The 20643-nt window shown below is 34.7% G+C and overlaps 2 protein-coding genes across 4 annotated transcripts in view; both read right to left on the bottom strand.

The window, feature by feature from the left end:
• Nucleotides 1-3532: 3532 nt before the first annotated feature.
• On the bottom strand, nucleotides 3533-14176 carry LOC141813834 (beclin-1-like protein). 3 transcript variants are annotated; one of them, XM_074701823.1, is made up of 11 exons: nucleotides 14120-14176; nucleotides 13385-13571; nucleotides 12729-13081; nucleotides 12393-12563; nucleotides 11756-11880; nucleotides 8571-8619; nucleotides 8156-8314; nucleotides 7802-7887; nucleotides 6661-6732; nucleotides 4804-4956; nucleotides 3533-3930 (listed from the first exon to the last, which is right to left on the bottom strand). In XM_074701823.1, exons 2-11 carry the CDS (start codon nucleotides 13536-13538, stop codon nucleotides 3708-3710), a joined length of 1545 nt encoding a protein of 514 aa, XP_074557924.1. In that variant the 5' UTR covers nucleotides 13539-13571; nucleotides 14120-14176; the 3' UTR covers nucleotides 3533-3707. The 3 variants fall into 3 exon arrangements, with proteins under 3 accessions (XP_074557924.1, XP_074557927.1, XP_074557926.1); XM_074701826.1 differs by having other exon boundaries at nucleotides 4804-4953; XM_074701825.1 differs by having other exon boundaries at nucleotides 13385-13580; nucleotides 14120-14138.
• A 1134-nt stretch (nucleotides 14177-15310) lies between these two features.
• LOC141813327 (guanine nucleotide exchange factor SPIKE 1) overlaps nucleotides 15311-20643 on the bottom strand; it is a 37187-nt gene continuing 31854 nt past the window's right edge. Inside the window, exons 28-33 of the mRNA XM_074701269.1 lie at nucleotides 20061-20228; nucleotides 19639-19986; nucleotides 19138-19470; nucleotides 16810-16995; nucleotides 15769-16743; nucleotides 15311-15658 (exon numbers count right to left, since the gene is read on the bottom strand). Coding sequence (XP_074557370.1) covers nucleotides 15404-15658; nucleotides 15769-16743; nucleotides 16810-16995; nucleotides 19138-19470; nucleotides 19639-19986; nucleotides 20061-20228 — 2265 coding nt within the window. The 3' untranslated portion in view covers nucleotides 15311-15403. The remainder of the gene's footprint in view (nucleotides 15659-15768; nucleotides 16744-16809; nucleotides 16996-19137; nucleotides 19471-19638; nucleotides 19987-20060; nucleotides 20229-20643) is intronic.

The raw sequence follows: 20643 nt of genomic DNA, 5'->3' as shown, positions 1-20643 counted from the left end.
TTTTTCCTTAATTTTGAAAAATAATTCATTCAAGGTCAATTTGATATACAAGAGTAGTCACATCTATTCCATTCAAAATCATCTGATTTTCATAAGATTCAGAAAACCACCAAAATTTTCACTGCAGATGCAAAGGAATGCAATAGTAGAAATAAAAACACATCAGATGGACTGAAGTTGAAAGATAAACTACAATGGTTTATTCAATTTGGCCCAACATACCAATTGAAATTATCAGCTGTTTTTTTCAATTAAAATTTATCCAACTAAAAATTACTCTAATCCCTACAGTGGCACATATATGAAAATAGTTACATCAAAAACTAGTCATATTAAGGACATTTGGCCAAAAAAGAGATTCAGAAGACAATCCGAATAAACTTGTACATCAAATTATCTGCTCATTGATTAGACAAGCATCTCTTATATTTAATGCTTAGGTCAACAGCCAAGATTTTGTCAGGTAGTGTTTCTGTATTACATGTATTGCTTAAAGTAATAGATTATTCATATGAAATTATAAATTAGTTAGGCTAACTGATTTAAACATTGAGTGACAAAAATTTTATTCATATTAATTGGTTAAGTTGATTAATCTGAAGTTTTATATGAACTCATACTTTTTGATACATAATATTGTACACTATTGTCAATACAACATATTATTATTCAAAACAAACATATCGACTGCATATACACTCACATTAGCAGACATATACAGCATCTGCATTATGCAGGAGGTTAATTAGCAAAGCCAGAATGACTATTAAGAGAAATAGCATAGAGGAATATAGACTAGGAAGGTAGATATACTGTTGGATGATAATCAAGGAACCAAAGTGTCTGTGAAGAAGTTGAAGGATCAGTTGACAGTTTGATCATGAAAGAAACATGATAGCCATGACATGATTACCAAATCACATTGGAGCTATAGGGAGAAGTCTAGGCCAGCATTCATAATTAAAATGCAGCCCACGATTTTTTTTCCAACCCATTGCCATGCATAAGCATAAGCACTTGATGTAGAAGAGGTTGCGACAGCCACAGTGCTAAAACTTGAGCAAAGGCAGCAGTCCTCTTCATTGAAGTAACCTTATCATGGCTATCAGTGTTACTTACTCAGACCTTTTACTATTCATGCATCATATCCTTCCTTTAAATGTTGGTGGTACAATTACACCAATTCACTTGTTGATTCTACTGGATAGTATAATGAATACAACAAAACAAAGAGAAAAAAGCAATGCTATAAAACTCAATGATAGATTTTGCAGTAATGGAATACATTCCAAAGGGGAAAACAAAACCACTTTAAGTTATGGCATAGAGATAAGCAAAGTGCAAAAAATAGAAAGGTAGTTCATGTTATGAAATGGAGATGACGTATCGGTAGCTATTACTAATCCTTATGGTAGACCCTGCTTCATCTGCTAAAAGAAGGACATCATGCCCTGTCCAACTTTGATCTACCGAATGGAAGAATTAACTTGATATTGTGCCTTTATTCTATTGTTGAAGTTAATTAGTGTTCAAGTTAAGTTATTTCTAGGTTATGTGTTTCCTTCAAGAATGATTTTGTTGGAAATGCATGTTTTCCAAGAAATTACCACAAAATAATGGTGTTGTTCACATCTATGAGAAAGAGGAGCCCCTTGCATTGTGATAAAACAAAATGGCATTCCATGGAATGGAATGGAGCAACAGGGATGATAGGCCTTAGAACATATATTCCAAGGGAAAGCCCTAGCCATCAATGGTTGATACCATGTTTAAATGTCCCATTGAAGCCAAAAATTTTCAAACCCGAGTAGAACCAAGCTTCAAATAAGAAGATAAGATCACACAGAGATACAAGAGGGAAGAAAACACCTATTGACCGTGATGTTCGTGTTTCTTCCACCCATTTAACCACCAGCTACAATTGCAATCAGTGAGTATGATGGGCAACAAACCAAATCAAGCAAGCAATGAGAATGGGGCAGGGAGAAATTGCAATTCCCACCCAAACGACCCTGGACAGGAACATCGATTGCCCCCCTTCAGTATTTAAGACAGTATACCATATCACAACCACAAACTCGTAATATGAAAAAAAAAATTGCTAACAATCGATCTAGTTTTGCCAAAATTTCAACATTAGGTTGCTTGATCTGACAAAAACTTTAAGAGCAGTCCATATGAATATTTTGGTTGATTATTTTTTTCTAATGTAAACTAAGAAAAACTAAAACATAACACTGACAATCACAACTCTTGTAGCATTTTCAAAGCATATTAAGAAGAAAAAAAGTGCAGATCTCTTAAAATTTAACCTCAAGATTTGCTCCCCTTTTAGTTCGGTGTGAGGCCGGCTCGCCTCCCCCTCCTCCGGCAATCCTGCGGCAAACGGGATCCGAAAAAGAAGCGAGGCTTGAAGTAGATTGTCGGAGTTGAGAGGAATGGAAAGAGATGAGAGAGGCCTTTTGTACTGAAAACGCTGGCAATCGGACTCGGCGGCGGGAGAATATATTAGGGCAAAATTTCTCAATTTTGTCGTTTGGAAAATTTCATTATGGCCTATGGGCCCCTTTTGGGTTGTTGATTACTAAACATATCATAAATAAATTTATCATAGAATTTAAAAGTTAATAAATGCATAAGATTAAAAAAAAATATATACAAGGATCCTAATTCTCATTAATTATTTATAAAAAACATTAAAATCTTAACCTCGATTAGTTTCAATTTCTATTTTTCATAATCCCATTGTCAATCCTATAACTAAGTATTCGATCAAAATTGAATCAAATCGAACTAAACTGAATTAATCAAAATCAAATTGAACTGAATTTTTTTAAACTAACTGAATCGATCAAATTTTTAAATAAAAATCAAACAAACCGAACCGATAAAATATCGATTAATTCAGTTTTTGACTGAATTAACTGAAATAATCAAAATTTTTAAATATTATAAAAAATTTATCAATTAGTTAGGAATTTATAAATTTACTAACTTAAAATTTTATAAATTATTTTTTTATTTTAATTAATTTGGTTAATTAGATTTATTTAATTTAACCGAATAAGAAATTTTAAAATTGAAACCGAATCGAATTAATAAATTTTTTTAAAAAATAAATTTAAAAAAATAACTAAAATTTTAAAATAATCCAAATAAAATTTTAAATTCGATCGATTTAATTAAATTTTTACTCACTCCTAGCCGATCCACACTATTCATACCTTAATTCACATCATCGACCTCTCATCTTCATAGATCATCCTTCATCTTGAAAAAATTCTCATATAAGAAATTGGCATGCTTGGAGAAAAGCTCGTTGATAGAAAGGATGTGAAGAGAGTTCACGTGAAATTCAGTTGATAATTTGGCATGTCATGTAACAGAATTTGATAGAGTTTCGACAACATGATAGATTTGCTGCAAAGTTACAATAGATTTAACAATTTAGCCTAAATTTTAAACCGCCATATTTGATTAGAAATGGAAATATTTCATCGTAAAATGAGAAATAAATATATGTATATGTATTGTATGTATGATAAACCAAAGCATTTCAATTACCACATTCACCATTCTAGCAAGTATTTACATTCATGGTAGTGATTTATATCTTCAATATTATGAGGAAAAGAATCAAGACACTGTACACCAAATTTAAAAACTACATGTTTATCTTGGCCTTCCCAGGCCTTTGCATGAACAGATCAGCTCTTATGATTGCCAGACTGCTTGGGGTGTGAAGATCGAGTGACTGGAACAGTATGCGAAGAAGAAACTGCTGAACGGGGCTGAAAGTCAGAATTGCCGATGAACCAATACTGGACCCATTTTAGGTTGCATAAAGTGTACTTGAGAGCTTTGGTCCAATTCTCATGCTTGTTAAAACTTTGGGTGATCGTGTAACTTTCCACTTTGTCATTCTCAATCCTGTGTAGAAAAAACCCATCAGTTCGGTACCGAGCCAACTTAAAAGTGCCAAATGGTGCATCCAAATTCCTAAGCAGAAATACCACAAGTGATCAAATGATATATTATGAGTCAAGTACTATGCCAATCTCTGTAACTGCTAAATACAGTGCGCCAGAAGCAGAAATATCAGAACTGATCAAGCTATATATAGGAGTAATTTTATGACTCACTTAGGTGCTTACAATTTCTAAAACTGCAAGGTAAAGTTCAACCGAAGCTACATAATAACTGATCAAGCTATATATAGAAGTGCACAACACACAGAAGTTTCTGCCTTTTTCATATGCTGCAGTAGTTCATTTCTGCAGAAGAATCAGGGGTGAAATGAAAGCCCAGGACAGCCTACATTTTATTGTCGTTCTCATAAGAAATTTGGTGATTTAGAGCGAGAAGATGCTGAAGAATGGATGTGGATATCCTATGGAACGGAAACAGATGAACTTGCGTGTACGTAGGCGATGGGTGTTAGTATCAGTATTGAAAATTCAATAAATCTAAGTACGGATCATATCGGATCAATGAGATAAGTGGGATCAGAATTAGTTAAAAAACACTAAAACATAATAACTAACTATTAATAATTAATTGATACTTTAAATTATTGATGATGATTAGAGTTACAATTTAAAATAATTGTTAATAATTATCTTACTAATTCTATTAACTTAATTAAGTTTGATTAACTATTAACTAAATACATATATAGTTAATTAATAATTTAAATTTAAAGAATGATGATACCAAAACAACTGTACCAATTATTATACTTATAGCTACGTAATTTCTGGGTGGAAACTGTAATGAACAAACCAATCTAATTAAGAGATCTACCTGTAAGGCAATTTAAAACATTTTTCTGGTGGTATATTCTTTTCCACATCCTTCTGATTTGCAAATTCAGCAAAGTCTTTGAGGCATGTCAAGAATAAAGTCATTGCTTTGTCATAACGAGTGCTCCAGAACACATTCACAGGACCAAACCTGCTAAAGTAACAATAACATCAAAACTCTCTTGCAAATAAATTGCACTAAAACTTCAAAAACTAAGGCTAGGAGGAAAGAAGCCAGCGTATACTAGCACAAGATTTTGTCAAGGCAAAGGAACATTGTAATAAATAAAATAATTACAATGAAAACAGCAGATACTACGGAACCTATCTGATGCATTGGCTGATTCAAACCAAGCCCATAAGGCCCTTTATAGTTTCAAAAAGAAAAAAAAAGAAAATTTTGGCTAACAAAGCAAAGCGCTATTCCTGGAAGAGCAAGTGGACCATCCCATGTTGAAATTTGATTTAACCTTCCAGATTTTACTTTAAGTGGCATGTCAATCAGTCACCATGTTAATGAATTTGATTCTGTTTCAGAACTTGTCAGTATTTACTTGCTTTAGAAGCTGCCAGTATTTCCTTTGCCTTTCTCCAATATCAGCACTTACTCCCTTTTGTTTTTAATGTCCTTACTCCTTAATGTTCAGCACTTAGTTCCTTTTGTTTTTAATGTCCTTACTCAATGTTTGCTAAGGCATGCAATCATCTGAATGTGAAAAAGGTATAACTATGATGCAAGGGGAAGATTTTTTTTGATGAAGTTGCTTACTGAAATTTCCAATTTGAGCTTACTGCCATGATTCATATCACTTGTTCCTTCTCATGTGTAGCGAATTTGTGAGTTCTTATCTAGGATGTGATTGCTTTGCATTATTACTTTAGTGGCCACTTAACAATCTTCTTCTCCCTTTTAAATCTTTAATCTCTTTTCCTTTGGAGGGCTTACTCTTCTTTTTTCAGCAAGTTATCCATCATCTGGTATTAGAGCTATTGTTCATGAATTGCCAGATTGTATGAAGAGAAAGGTAGGAGGGAGAAATTAAACAAATTAAAACATTTCAATCCCATAGAGATTTTCTTTACTACTGCAATGAAAGGTGGATATACAATGAGAGGTAAGAGTTTGCAATGGGCTCAAATTCAAGGTCTCCAGTAAAGGAGTCGGAGGACATTACAAAAAAAAAAAGTTTTAACCATGACAAATATTGTGTTTGTTGTCACCATAACATTTCATCGAGGAAGTTGTCAAAAACAACTGTATTTGTGATGAAAACTTTTTGTCAGTATTCAACTAAGCATTGAATTTATTTATTTATTATTTAAAGTTTAGTAATGGTACTGTCAAATGAAATGTCAAAAAATATAAATTATTGATAAAATTCAATATTGTGGATGATAATTGATTTAGAGAATGTCTTTTTTGTTGTCAACAAAGCATGCTTTAAAATTACGACAATGAATGATCTGTCACTGAAGTATTATTAATATTTGTTACTTTCACATGTATTCTGATGATAAAATAGTAAATTTAGTAGTATTACATGGTTTAAGGTTGAGATAATTTAAATGCTGAATAATTACATTGTTGAAATTTTGATTAATGAGAAAAAACATAATTTACCCTATCAAAAAGGATAACTAATTCAAACACAAAATAACTGAGCACTTCACTAAGGATAAAAAAAGAAACCATAACCTAATCCCACTCCCAACTCCTCCATCTAATTATAACTATGTAAGTAGAATATTCTTCACGTTGATAGACAAAAAGAAGCAAAACAATAAGCATTGTGAAAATAAAGTCATCTGTATAGAAGCAAAAAACAGTAGATATGGAAGCCTAGCAGTGAGGACTTACAGTTCGTATGTGTTATTGTGGCTATCCATAATACAGGGATAGCTTCCCATGGGAAGAATCTTGATTCGATATCTACAGTAAATAAGTTAATAAAACCAAGTAGTAGCATATATCCATGCAGATTATCTTCTCGACACATTTGTCTGACATCAAGAAAATTGGTAAGAAGAAACATCAAAGGCAGGATGGCAAACAAATTTCAATTGCAACACTATACCACCAAAAGGTCACAAAGTAGCTGCAAATTTTCCTAGAGTTAATGGATTTGTTTTTGCTTCAGACTGTAGAATATAACTATGATACATATGCTCAAGAAAACCCACTGCAAAATGGTAAATATTACGAGTCATCAAAAAAGCTTTTTTGTTGTATGCAACCCAACTGTCACCAAACCCAAGGAAAATTCATAAGCCTTTCTAGATCTTCCCAGGTTGAATATATACTTCCATTTTGGTTTACATATTATCAATTCTCTCCACAAAAGTTTCCGACGGAAAATGGCATTATGACAAGACAAACTGGACCTCAAATGATAAATCTACAACTACATCAGTTCTCACTAGTATATTTACATTAATATGTTTTTGTGTGGGTGACATATTGAAAGAGTCATTTGATGGTAGAAAAGACAACAAACCATGAAACATTGTCATTGGATGTGACAACTGAGAGACTTTCATTTGACATCAGTTGGAAGAAATCAAAGTTACATTTATCATCCCTGAATCCCTCATTTCTGCAGAGGTATCAGTGTTCACAAAATTTAGTTGCAAATAGATTTCATCATGGAAGATTACCAACTACTACCTTGAGAAAACATAAAATGAAACTAGAATTTTACAGAATAGGCATCCCTCATCCACAAATGCTTGTGAAAAATAAATGATATTAATGTTGATCATCAATGCTGGTTGAGGGTTGCGTTAGATTGCTAGAGTCTAATGGAGTAGGAGGATCCATATTGCTGACCCTACCTAATGGGAAAAAGCTTAATTGTTAATGTATTAATGTTGTCTTGCGATTCCAAATGAAATTCTACACAATCACATATTCAAATACTTCATAAGCAAGAATATAAAAAACATAGAATCAACCATGAGATGTCAATCAAAATAATTCCATAGGAATATTTGAGGGATACAAAAACTTTGGCCGAAAATTTTGAGCCATAGTATGAAGAAGGAGGCACGCTTGACCCCAAGCAGCATTTATTTCATCCCATTCAACCTAGGGGAAAATGCCAAATAAGATAGTGCCAGAGAAATATGACAAAAATTAAAAAAAATAAACTTTTACAGTAGAGTAAATTCAACACTAGAAATCAAAATTTACATAAAGAAAAAAAGATCAAGCAAAAGAGTAGACCATAAGTATTTTCTAGTGTGCAATTTGATTTTTTTCAACTCAAAATCTTGAATAAGCCCAGGAAAGAGGAGTGAATAAAAGAACCAAATAAAGAAGACAATAAAGAAACACCTGTTTGTTTGTCGCATACCGGTATCTTAGGAAGCCGACCAAGTCGAAAGTTGTTAATTGTTCCAAATTCCCCATCATGTGAAATAGAGAATGCATCATTTAGCACATTGGTTCTTTTCAGCAATTCCAAGTGCGCTTGGGAAACCTCTATCTTTGCCAATAGAGCATCTCTCTCTTCCTATCAAATAGTGAGAAAAATTGAGGTGTAAGACCATAGCTATGCAGTATAGGCTTCAGGATGTATAACTACAAACACTAAGACAAAATATTCTGTTTGTACCTATAATTTAAAGATACTCCCCAAAGCACAGTGCAAAGGAAATAAAAATTATCCATATTTTGTAGATGATCACAATTATAAAAATGTTTATCAAATATTGCATTTGATAACAGTGCAAAATACTTTTGAAGTTTAGGCTCTTATACGAAACTACCTGATGAGATATGAGCTGGAACTGGAAAGTGTTGAACTCATGCCAGTATCTGTAGAAGGAAACAACAAAAAAATGGATGGTTATTCACATTACCATAAATAATAATTAAAAGGAAATAGAAAAATTAGCATGATATGCCAATTCAAAGAGGCTGGAACAGTTCTCCAAAACAACCTAATATGATCAGGAAATAAAATAAAATAAACATGAGATGTTTACTTTGCTGTAGAAACTAAAATAAAAAAGCACTCAAAAGTATAAGTTTATAGGAGTACTACCAATCCAAGAAACAAGAATTGAGTATTGCTAGGACATGGCACTATATAGAGTTCAATTAAAGGATAGGATCTATGTATAGTAGGACAGCAGGTTATTATTCATCTATTTTAAATATGTTAGAATATGGATATTACCAATGTCCATTTGTTACATAAACTAGAAAAGCAAATAATAAAATAAAATTGACTATGACACTTAGACACTAGCGTTCAGAAACTTGATGTTGTGATGCACTGGATTGAAGATTGGAGTATTGCATTTCAAGAGAGAGATCTTCAATTTGGCGATGATCCTTTTCTTTAGGATTGATCCTTTTAGTCTTTTAATGTTCACCCATTTTGGCTTCCCTTTTCTATGACTTCTATTCTTTTAGTGTCACCCCTTCTCTCAGTTTCCCTTTAAAGACTACTCTTTTTAAAATCAAATGGGGTTCCGTTTGGCAAAAGGGAGCCTACTGGCCTGTCTAAGACTCCCTTTCTTCCTATAAAGGGTCATGATTAGGTGTAAAAGAGAGCTGGAAGATTGCACTGGGAGTGGAAGTCTTCATAGCAGTGACAGTGTTTTCAACAATTGAAGGCAGCTAGGTAGCAGTGTTGTGGCTGATCTATTTTTGATCCTGGAGCAACCTCAGAATGGCAGGCGAATGTGTTTGGAAGCGCAGTCAACCACGACGCTTAAAGGAATCAATAAGTATCATTAATTTGCAACATCCATGATTAGGTGTAACTCATTGCTTTATGATCCTTGTGATCAACATCATAGTTTTTCTTTTCCTTTTCTTCTCCTCCTCACATAAATACTCCTGAGTTGCTATCGATGGATCCAAACAAGATTCGGCAGAGAATCAACAAGTTTTCCACAATTCTCACTATTTGGTCGATTTTCAACAAGGTTTCGGATTTTTGGTGATATCTATGGTGTTTTGTTGTCTCAAACATATATCCAAGATGTCAGCTAGAATAAGATGGGCTCTTGTCGATGATCCCAATCTGAATTGGTCAATCCATATCAGGATTGCTGATTTTGACAACTATAGCTTCATAAGTGGCAGAGAGCCATATATGGATGCATGCATGACATGTTACCCATGTATGCAAAGCACCAAAAAATTGAAATTGTTTTCCATTTAGATGAGTTTGGTAGAACCAAAGAACTAACGCCTAGATGAGTTTGGTAGAACCAAAGAACATATAAAGCCTAGTTATAACTTGTGCCAACCCATTGCTAACCCATTCTCAAATAGTGAGGAATTTTACCATAGTTTTCTCATCTAGAAGATGGAATAGTTCTTGTGCTACTGAAATGCATAAGGGCAGTCCGATGCATGAAGCTCATGCCAATGCGGGATCCTAGGGAAGAGTCAGACCACAATGGATTCATTGTACGCAGTCTTATCCTGCATTGTAAGAGGTTGTTTCAGCAACTTGAACCCGTGACCTCCAAGTCACACGGCAACAACTTTATCGTTGCGCCAAAGCTCCCTTGCGTTATCTGTTGCTACTGAAAAAATAATTTTATAAATTTATGTTTTTGACATGGTAACTTATAAATGTTACCTTTAACACTTGATTTGCAAGTGTTGAATTATACCATATGATCTACTACATTGCTGATTAATATTTGTTGTGTCTCAAATTTATGTTTGATAGATTTTTTATGTGGAATTATGGATTGGAAGGTTGATTAATATACTTTGTTAATTATATTACACTTTTATCAATATATATAATTTTAATCTGTTTGAATATATGGACCAAAACACCCACACAATGCATTTGCATTATGCAATGGATCAATCATATATTGATTGCATATGTTTTTTAAAACTTTGCCTTCAGATGTTTTAGTTTCTAAAATTTGTCTCAGTAATTTTAGTTAAATTAATTATAATCAACTAGTGTAATAAACTTTAGACGACATACACCATCAAATAGAAAATAGGAAACTTAGACTTTGATGTAAATCTGCAAGAAAATTCATTAGATACACTTCCAATACTTCTAAAACTGTAAAACTATTTAAGTATCCAAAAAGACATATCATTTATCATACTATCTGAAGTTCACCACAACAATTGTAAAACAATTATAGGATAAAATTTATTGTAGATCAATAAAAATCATGCACAACAGTGTAAATCCTTTCCTTGATGTTAGCATATAGCAAGACCACTTCATGAACATAATCTCATCAACCATCAGAATTAAATCAAAATTTGATCCACCTACTTATCAACATCACATACATTTTTTTATGTATACTATCACCTACAAGGGTGAATAGAAGAAATGTAGAAATGTCTGACACTCTTTAAACAAAATATAGTTTTGGCTGACAGAAACTCTTATGAGATGCAACCATTAGATGCATATATTGTGATGAATGTTTAAAACAAGAGTAAAGGGAGGAAGAAAGGTCAAACAATCTTTAGGCAAAGAAACTGAAAAAACAACTGAATGCAAAGAATTTTTAATTCAGATACAATACTTGGATCATGCTAACTCACAAAGAATAAGTAAAATTTCAATCTCCTATTCATCAAATCCTCCCTCATTTATTGTTGTTCTAATGCAGATTAGGGATTTAATATTCTAGAAGTGTTAGACTTTGAAATAAAATATTTTGGTATATCCTTTTATATTATTTTGGAAAATCAATTAATTAAGGTAGTATTTGATTTGGCAATTATATGATTAGAGAATAGGAGATTTATTCTAAATTTTGATCTAATCCTGTTTCAGTATAAGAATATTTCTTTCCTCCCATGTTAATCATCGTTCAGTTTAATAATATTACTCATTGTAAGTTATGTTCTCAGTATGAGATTACTCTCTATGTTCACTTGGAAGAATAGACCAAGAACGAAAAACAACAAAATCCAAAAAGTGGAAACTCGAAATGCATACCTCTCCTCTAATTCCTTAAAATGTTCTGATTTTGTTTCTAGCTCCTTCAACTCAGCTTTGACCTCCAAACACTGCTTCTCAGCTTCTTCAATTGCTGCTTGAAGCTTTTTTTCTTCTTCCTCAATCTAGAAGTGTGTTTTGACCAGAAACAATTTCAAAATGTTTAAAAGCTAATAAGTCATTCAGAAAATATGCATAAAGGAATTGATTTGTGAAAGCATGAAAAAAAAAACTTCCCTTCTTAATAAATATACTGAGAAGAAATCGTGCATAAACTCAAAGTGGCACAAACACCAAATATTCTCTTTCTACTCTCCTTAGATGTTTCATTGAACAAAACTCTTTAAAAAAAGGTTGTAAGATGGAAAAAATATGTTCCAGCATTAAAGGATAGATAAGATTCAACATTAGGTTAGGGCCTCAATCAACTTATTTGCATTGATTGTGTTCTTGAACAAATAACTAGTTTATAATTAACTGCACCCATAATTATCATAAAGTTGAGATTCAATTCAGCTCATAGAAAGGTAAGACTAATAAAGGGATAGCAAAAAAAAGGGGAGTTGGAAATATCTTCAATTAAAATAGTAATGCGACACAATGAACAAGTCAAGAAGATGAGATAGTTGACCCTTACCTTCTCTTTCTCCTTCATAAAATCAGCCTCACTGAGAACATCAAATGACTCAATCTCAGACCTTTGCAGACATGCTTCATAGGCTTTAATGTCTCTGTTCACATCTTCAACCTCTTTCTCAAGTTTATCTGACAACATCCGCATACACTCCAAGCAAAGAGGTTGTTCCACCTAGAAAGAAAGACAACAAAATTAAAAGCTTAATTCTGTGAACATGATAAACAGGACAACTCGATGACACCAACAGTAGATTTTCAAGTCATCAACTAGTTAAAGAAGCTGCAAAACTAGCAGTACGCCAATCTATTTAAATTAAAGTTTATTAAACCATAGTACCTGAGTTTGGGAAGTGGCAATATCAAATGCCCTTTTCAAGACTATGCTAGAGTGGAACCCTGAGCTATTAACCTGCAAACCACTGCTATGGTTTCCTTCTTGAGCTGACATTTGGGCTCCACCTCCTTCAGGAATTGTCTCACTTTTATACATTGAAGCAGCTGAAGGTGGTAATACAACATATGAATCTTCAATCTCCTTTGCAGATTGGTTACTGTCAGTGTGAGAAGTTCCACTACGCAAGCGAGGAGGAACTCCATGATTTTGAAATTTCTGTTTAGGTAGCACAACAAAAGAATGATCCATAGGGCTAGAAACCATAAGACTGCCTTGAACTGATGACGCCTGCATGCCTATACACATTTATGGAGAAATTCATATCCAAGAGGTAAATGTAAGTAATCAATGTAACACAGGAAGCACTTATGAGCTGAGAAAATTTTTTCATTAGCCCTTCCCAAACAAGGAGAGAATATCAATTTCCAGAAACAGTTTCAGGTTAAGATAATATTATTGCAGGCCATATTATGACACTTGGGAGCTCTAACATAGTTCGAATATTTTGAACCGAACAAAGGAGGAAAAAAGAATCCAGTAGATACCCAAAGAATCATATATGCACATCAAAGAAGTTAAGAGAAGCAGAAAACTCTAACCAGAGCGTGAGGCATCATTGAAGAATTTGTCCGCATAGGACTCGACCCCTACGATGCAAAGTGGATGGCGACAATTCTGGCAGACCCATCTAGGAAGGTTTGGATCCATTGGGAAGCTCCCACTCTTGTCACCCCCTCCCATCACATCCTTCATTGTTGCAGATTTGTTTGAAATCAGAGAGCAAGTCTGTGATTACTTGAAGAGACGGAGAAGTGAGACAAAAGGTAAATAAAGAGCAATAAGAAATATATAATGCAATTTTGTACCATTAGTATCCTATGAAGGGTAAGTTACTAAATTAGTATGAAAGAATAAGCCCTAGATATCAGAAGAAAAATGCATCATGAAACAGAACGCAGTGTCTCTGCCTACACACACAACTGTAGCAATGTCAGGTTTACAAAAAATTGATGTCAATAAAACCTAGACATCAACATAATGCAGTACCAAACCGAATACTGTTTCTTCCTACATGCGCAAACTATAATTACGTCAGGTGTACGAAAAAATGATGTCAATAAAACCTAGATACCAGCAGAACAATTCATTCATACGAAACATAATACAGTTTCAGTGTACATAAACAAACTGTAGACCAAGGTTGCCGGTGTCGACCAATACCACCAGCGGGTTTTCCCGTTCCGACACGGTATCGGCACCGAAACACCGTTTCAACACCAGATCGGCACCAAAACGCAACAGGGAGAGAAGGAGAGGGAGAGGCGATATCTTACCTGGGCGGCGAGCGACGGCTATGAGGTGCGGCGACGAGCGGCGGCCACGAGCGGCGGTGAGGGGCGACGAGATCGGGAGACGAATCGGGGATAAAAAAAATTTATTAGATATAACTAATAACAGTTAGTAACTTTTATATATATATATAATATTCTACGCAACCCACGGTGAACAACTGTACACGACTGCAAGTCTGCAGGAATTTTTTTTTACGTAGGTCATTTAGAATTTTATTTTTAAAATTTAAGAATTAAATTATAATATTAAATAATAAAATAAAAATAAAAAATTTGAATGTTCACGGGTGTATCAGATTATATACATATATATATATATATATATATATATATATATATATCTAATTATTTTTATAAGTTTAAAATTTTAATTTAAAATATCAAAAATTATCCAAAACTAAAAATTGTAAATTATTACTAAGTTGTGCAGATCAATCTCATATTATGCAACGGTATCATCCAAACTTATGCTGATATTCAATGTGAATGACACATTTTTTACTTAACCATAATTAATTATTAAAAGCCCCCTAGAACTTGATGTGATAGGTAAGAGAGGAGATACCTTCTCAAATAAATAAGTTTCAATTCCCATACATAATACACCTATGGCATTAGAATACACCTATGACATTAAATTACTAATGATACTAAATTATCACATCAAAAATCATCATACAGAACCATGATCAGACCATCCATTCTGAAACTAATCAGCTCACTAGCATTGAATACCCAAATAAAATAAAATAATTAATTATTAAAAAAATATTATTTCAGACTAAAATGACTAACACCATGGACTTCTTTATCAAGCATTGGGTTTCCAGCAAGATGATATTATATAAGGATTTACCCGTTGTGATTAGTTGATTGACGTCGACGCACTTGCTACGTAGTGCCGTTAGTTCTCTACATTACAGGACGTAGAAAGCTTAAATTACTACGACTTGAACTGCTCTTATTTCTCGACTCAATTTAACTTCCTTCAGGAAAATGAATCTTTTCATTCCAAGCAACAATAACTTACGCATCACTATTGTTGTTTTTTAGGTTAACAACGAGTCTGAGAGAAGTAACTAAAACCTAGGAATGGCTCTCTCCTGCAGGAATACTTAGAAGGATGATACCATTTAGAGGGAAAATGGAGAAGCGTATTTCAAGCTGTCATGAAGCATATACAACAAAATTACTCGTACAAAAATGAATCGCTAGTAATAGAACACAAGCAACACAAGATCAGGTTGTTACATAAGAAACGAGAGTTCAAAGCTCGGAAAGGATGGCAGGAATGTAGTGTGATAGTTCAGCTGTAAGGGACTGGAATCCATTTACAAGCTGTGTGTGGAAGTCCTGATCTTCTTCGCCAATCAGTCTAAAATGTACTCGGATTGCCCGTTTGCAAACAGCCATAAATTCAAGCAGGGCCGCTATTAGTTGCTGCAATTCTTGAGACCGAAGCCTTGTAGCAGGCTCACCCGATAAAAAAGCTTTGCATACACTAAGAACTCCGCTGTTCACCTGCATTATCCAGTTCTAAATTGTGATGATGTGGATATGAAATGAAGCCTTGAAGAAGCAAGAAAAGGTTCTCGCATCCAAGAGTATTTATAATATTCGATTGTTATTACCTGCACCGCAACACTTCCTTGGAGTATCCTTTGTAGACTTTGAAGACGTGGGAGTTGATCATTTTCTGAGCTACGTGGCTCTTCTAGTTCATTTCTTAGAGCAGCTGTCCTGGTTTCTATCATTCCAATAGCATTTTCTACTGGAGAAAACTCCAAGGATTCGGATTTGACAACCAAAAGCCTATTCACCAAAGCGGGAAATGAGCCCTGAGTTTGGAGTACCGTTCGTCTTTTCCATTGATCCTCTAAGCCTCCTTGGGTCTTCCCATTTTTAGTAAACGGCGTATCAAACAAGAACCTGTCGAAAACCCTGGCCCGCACACTTCCAGTGGACAAAGAAAAAATTCTCTCCCTTCGACTCTCGAGGTCCTCATCCTCCATAACAGGGTCCACAGCTGTTATTTGTAGATAACAGACATCAGGTTGCAATTCTTCTGCATTGACTTGTCTAGAATCTGGTATAATATGCAGGGTATGACTTCCATCAATCTTAGACTCATAGATGTGACTAAGTTTCTCCATTATGTCACCTAGACGAACATCTCGTGGCTCCCGATACACATACTCCTTCCTATCCAATTTTCCAAACCGAGTTCCATAAAATCCAACTCGGTAGTAGGTGGCATCTATAAAAGTAATGGGGCTTGATTCCTGCTCAAGTATTGAATCATAAATACTGGAAAGGGAAGTGTGACACTTAGCAAGTTGGCCATAAGCCCTCCTGCTTTTATAAACTGGAATTATGAGTTCCAAAATGTTGGCACAAAAATGATAAAGCTCCGCCTGTGAGAAAAGCTTGTTAGCAAGCTGAAGGTATTTAACTGCAGAATCCACAGTGAGTTTTGATGCACCATATCCTTCCACCTCAGCTGCAGATGCTTCTGAGGCAACTGCAGTGCTAACCATAGGGCAAATCTTGGACAAAGAAGCTACATGTTCCCTATTCCAAACTGCATCATTCCTCCCAACAAGGGCCTAACAAAGAAAAGTCAGAAGTGCAAGAAGCCAACTGAGAAAGGGGAAAACTGAAGCAACTCTGACCTGCATAATGACACCAGCTACAGCTGCTGCACATTGAGCTGCTTCTGCACATGATTGCATCTCCTGATGTGCATCACATAGATGCAGTAACCACATAATGTGAAGGTCTGGAACAGATGCATAAGCCATCGCAAGCTTATGATAGCTTTCAGCAGCTGCATACCTATCTATAGTCATAACAGAAGCCTGCAATCGATCAAAATTAGTAAACACCAAGAAGTGGATTCCCCACTGAAATATATTATTTGTTTAAAGATAATTGGCTGATCACTTAACCCTAATGGTTTGTTTACTTGGGTAGAAGATATGAGGGGCTCACAAATTTATATATGGAGCTCCATTATCTATATCCATATTTTTGTCAATTTCGCTCCTATCTCTCATATCTTCTACCCAAGTAAACAAAAGCTCAAGCAGCTAGGAAAAGAGTTAGTCAAAACATTTATATCTTAACACTTCCGCTTCACATGTGGGGAAAATGATCCAAACTAGTGGCTCAAGTTCAACAACTGACTTAATTGACAATATATATTTCTTAATTACTAATGTTAGCATGATTTGAGCAATGGACATCAGACTAATGTTACCGCATTAACTGGCAACTTTCTTATCTCAAACTTGGGTTGTTGAGATTTGGGAAAGACATTGCTTTATTTATTTTTTGTTATTAATATAATTCATACACAATACCATGCAGGAAGAACCAAATAACAATCGAGATCCCTCCACATAGACTTAGAGCTGTGATCCTATAGACCACCAAAGTGGGTTTGAAAGCATTGATCAAGATACAATTTTAGGTTTGTGATTCCTACATAATAATTATCAATAATGATAATATCATTTATAGTAACAATGACGTTACCTTCCTGATAGGTAACGTGAAACATTGATGACTATATGCCATAGGTCACATATTCAAGCCTAGTTTTGATACCATGTGGGAGGACAACAATGTTAGGAGTCTCCTTTTATACGTATATAACTTTATTATCATCTTTACACGTACATCATTGTGCATAGATATTTTAACAAATGCATCCCTAGCTATTTGGACACAAATCCCCAACATAAGCAAACTCAGAACTACCATGGTAGGGGTCAAAAGTGATGTCTAATTAGGAAGCGATGTGTAAAAAAGGGATAGAGGTGTGTTGTTAGAGATACGGTGAATTGTATGTACATGATATTCTTCCCTGGATAGAGACAACATATGCATATGCATTGCATATCATGTTCCTAGTATCCCACTAGCCACTTCTTTAGGCACCCTTACGTGTGTTTCATGTTGTTGGCAAAAACATCTGAATGTGGTGACAATTGAGTGGCATGGTAGCTCCCACGGGCTAGCTTAGATGGTTCTTGCATGAGAGTTGTCACATTACGGTTTAAGAGTCAATTCCCAACAGGTACGAAATGCCCCGCTAGTTGCCTCACCCCCTCATACAGTGGACTACTGGGTCAGGGCAAAGTCCTCTGTAATTTACCTCTCTTCCAAATCGCTTAGGGCAGTACTGGAGGAGCCCCCGGAGTGAGGATATCACCTTTTGCCACAATTGAGTGTCATGATGCTTCCTTATTCAATTTTCTGTCAATGTTTGATATTTTGTTAAAAAGTAAAATTTTTATGGTAGACAATAGAGTCACTAAGTGGTTTGTTGTTGAAATTTAAGTGTTTTAATGATGTATTGTTATCTGTGAAAAATATGAGATCGTGGTAGTTGAAATTTAGGTGTTTTAATGATGTCTTGTTATCTGTGAAACATATGAGATCTTGGTTTTATTAATTTTCTGCTCAAGTGACATTAAGGCTTCAAAAGAACTTTCTTGAATGATTCAAAATTATAATAACTGTTGTATTCTAAATTGTTTTTGAGAATGTGATGAAGGTTATTGTGTTTTGCACGGGCCTTCCTCATGTCCCTTGTTTCTCATACCAAGTCAAGTAATTGTATCTTATGCTATGTGTATCAAGACAATTCACTTTAACAGGGCATCTAAAATTGGGAGAAAATGCAGTCACTCTTCTCTTTTTTTCTTTTCCTAGCAACATAAACTCTTTGAAGGAACAAATTGAGATTTGGGAAGCATCAAAATAGTTGAGAGGAGACATCACTACATAATCAGTCACGCTCTTCCCTTTTTCCTTTGGTAGCAACAGAAACTCTTCAAAAGAACAAAAGATTTAGAAGGCATCAAATTTTCACAATTAAGCTACATATTCATAACAAGAAGGAGATCCAAAATCAATCACATATGAAGAATTATTGTTAATCAGTAACAGTAAATTTTCATTTAATAATCCAAGGGAAACAATTTAAATCATACCAAAACTGCATGCTCAAGGGCTGCATCAAGGGCCTGAAGAAGACTGTCTGACAGATATTTAACCTCTGACCAGGACCAAAGATTATCTGTTGAATTTTCGGGAAATGCCTCAAATGCATTTCCAGGTAGTCCACAATCAATTATAAGTTGCACAGTCATCCTACGGTCTGCCATTTCCTCCAATGATTTCCTGAGACGTCGAGCTTCACCACTCTCTTCGAGACTGCCATTAGGCTTCATCTGAGTCACTTGTACATCAGACATCAACTCTGACAAGGTAATTGTCAGCATAACTCTCAGTCTTGTTGTATTCGTGAAATAGTAAAATGAATTCTGCGAAAGGAAAGTGAATATTAGGAAAAATTCAAATGGAGGCACAAGATTCATGAAATTGATTCCAAATAGCTGGGACAAACAAGGCTCGATGACTTGAAGGATGAAGTAAATAGTAGTCCCCATTAATGCAAATTTTCAAGATGTCATCTGAAATAGCCATCCTACCCTGATAAGTATCTGTAGTCCAAGGACAGCCCTTTTCCTGATGGAATCATTACGAAAAACTGCAAGGCGTAAAAGGTGAAATGCTACTTGCTTCAAGAAACGATCGTTCTCTCTTGCCATCAGTGTTGCTCCATGAACACTGAATATATTGTTCAACACAGAAAGGAAAGCTTTCCAAAAAGCCAATGGTTGACTCCGGGAAAAAAGACCTATCATCATGGATGTGATGCAATCTAGTTTCCCATAGTCAGTAGCAATACTTTGAGATGCTGCAGCAGCAGAGAACTTGTCGGTAATCTCAAGAACTTGAAGACTGACTGCTGTACTCAAATTTTCTTCCCAAACTTCCTGCAAGATTTTGTAGGGTGCAAGAAATCATACACTCAGTTTGCAAAACAACAATTAAAAACTTAAAGACGTACCAACTTTTGCCTCAGTGTAGGATGTAGAGACTCTCGCAAAGCTCTGGTTGTTGCTCCAATTCTAGAAGATTGTGCCTGTGCAAGAGCTTCCCTTAAAGAATATGGTTGGTTAGGTGAACTTAGCTGAGGACTGACCCTGTGCCATAGATATCCATTTTCAGGCGTCCCCTGCAAAAGAAATTTCAAATATATATTCAGAAGTATAAATCACTACATGATTTATTGTATTGTTTACAACACTGATAACACAAGCAACTGCCATCACACTGAGCGCTGAGAACATCACAGCTGTTTTTATGAAACATCTAACTGGATGAACAATAGCAGTCAACTAAATAAATGTCCTATTCACTTAGGATTTTCATCAACTATAATGTTTTAATGTATATTGCTGACACCTGGCATATTTCAAACTGTTCCGAGAACAACTCAATGAGTTTTAATCTTATAATCACCTTTGACTCAGTTTGCTTGCCTTCAAATAAGTCTAGGGACTATAAAGTCAATTGAATTAAAAAATTGCAGGGATAAGATACAAAAATTATAGTAAGGATTTCAACTCATGAGACCTACTTAATACCAT

Source organism: Curcuma longa, chromosome 20 (genome assembly GCF_044706935.1).
Source record: "Curcuma longa cultivar G26 ecotype Majalengka, Jawa Barat chromosome 20, ITB_CL_G26_1.1, whole genome shotgun sequence".
NCBI lineage: Eukaryota > Viridiplantae > Streptophyta > Magnoliopsida > Zingiberales > Zingiberaceae > Curcuma > Curcuma longa.
The sequence above is the reverse complement of the archived record's forward strand: the minus strand, read 5'-3'. Positions and strand labels throughout refer to the sequence as shown.

What these genes read in the sequence shown, in the direction of transcription:
- LOC141813834 (XM_074701823.1), bottom strand. Translation starts at nt 13,538, where the DNA reads ATGAAGGATGTGATGGGAGGGGGTGACAAGAGTGGGAGCTTCCCAATG. An exon ending in TCCAGCTCATATCTCATCAG is followed by an intron (nt 8,315 to 8,570) that starts GTAGTTTCGTAT and finishes ACTATTTGATAG; the next exon opens with GAAGAGAGAGATGCTCTATT. An exon ending in GTCGGCTTCCTAAGATACCG is followed by an intron (nt 7,888 to 8,155) that starts GTATGCGACAAA and finishes ATTTTCCCCTAG; the next exon opens with GTTGAATGGGATGAAATAAA.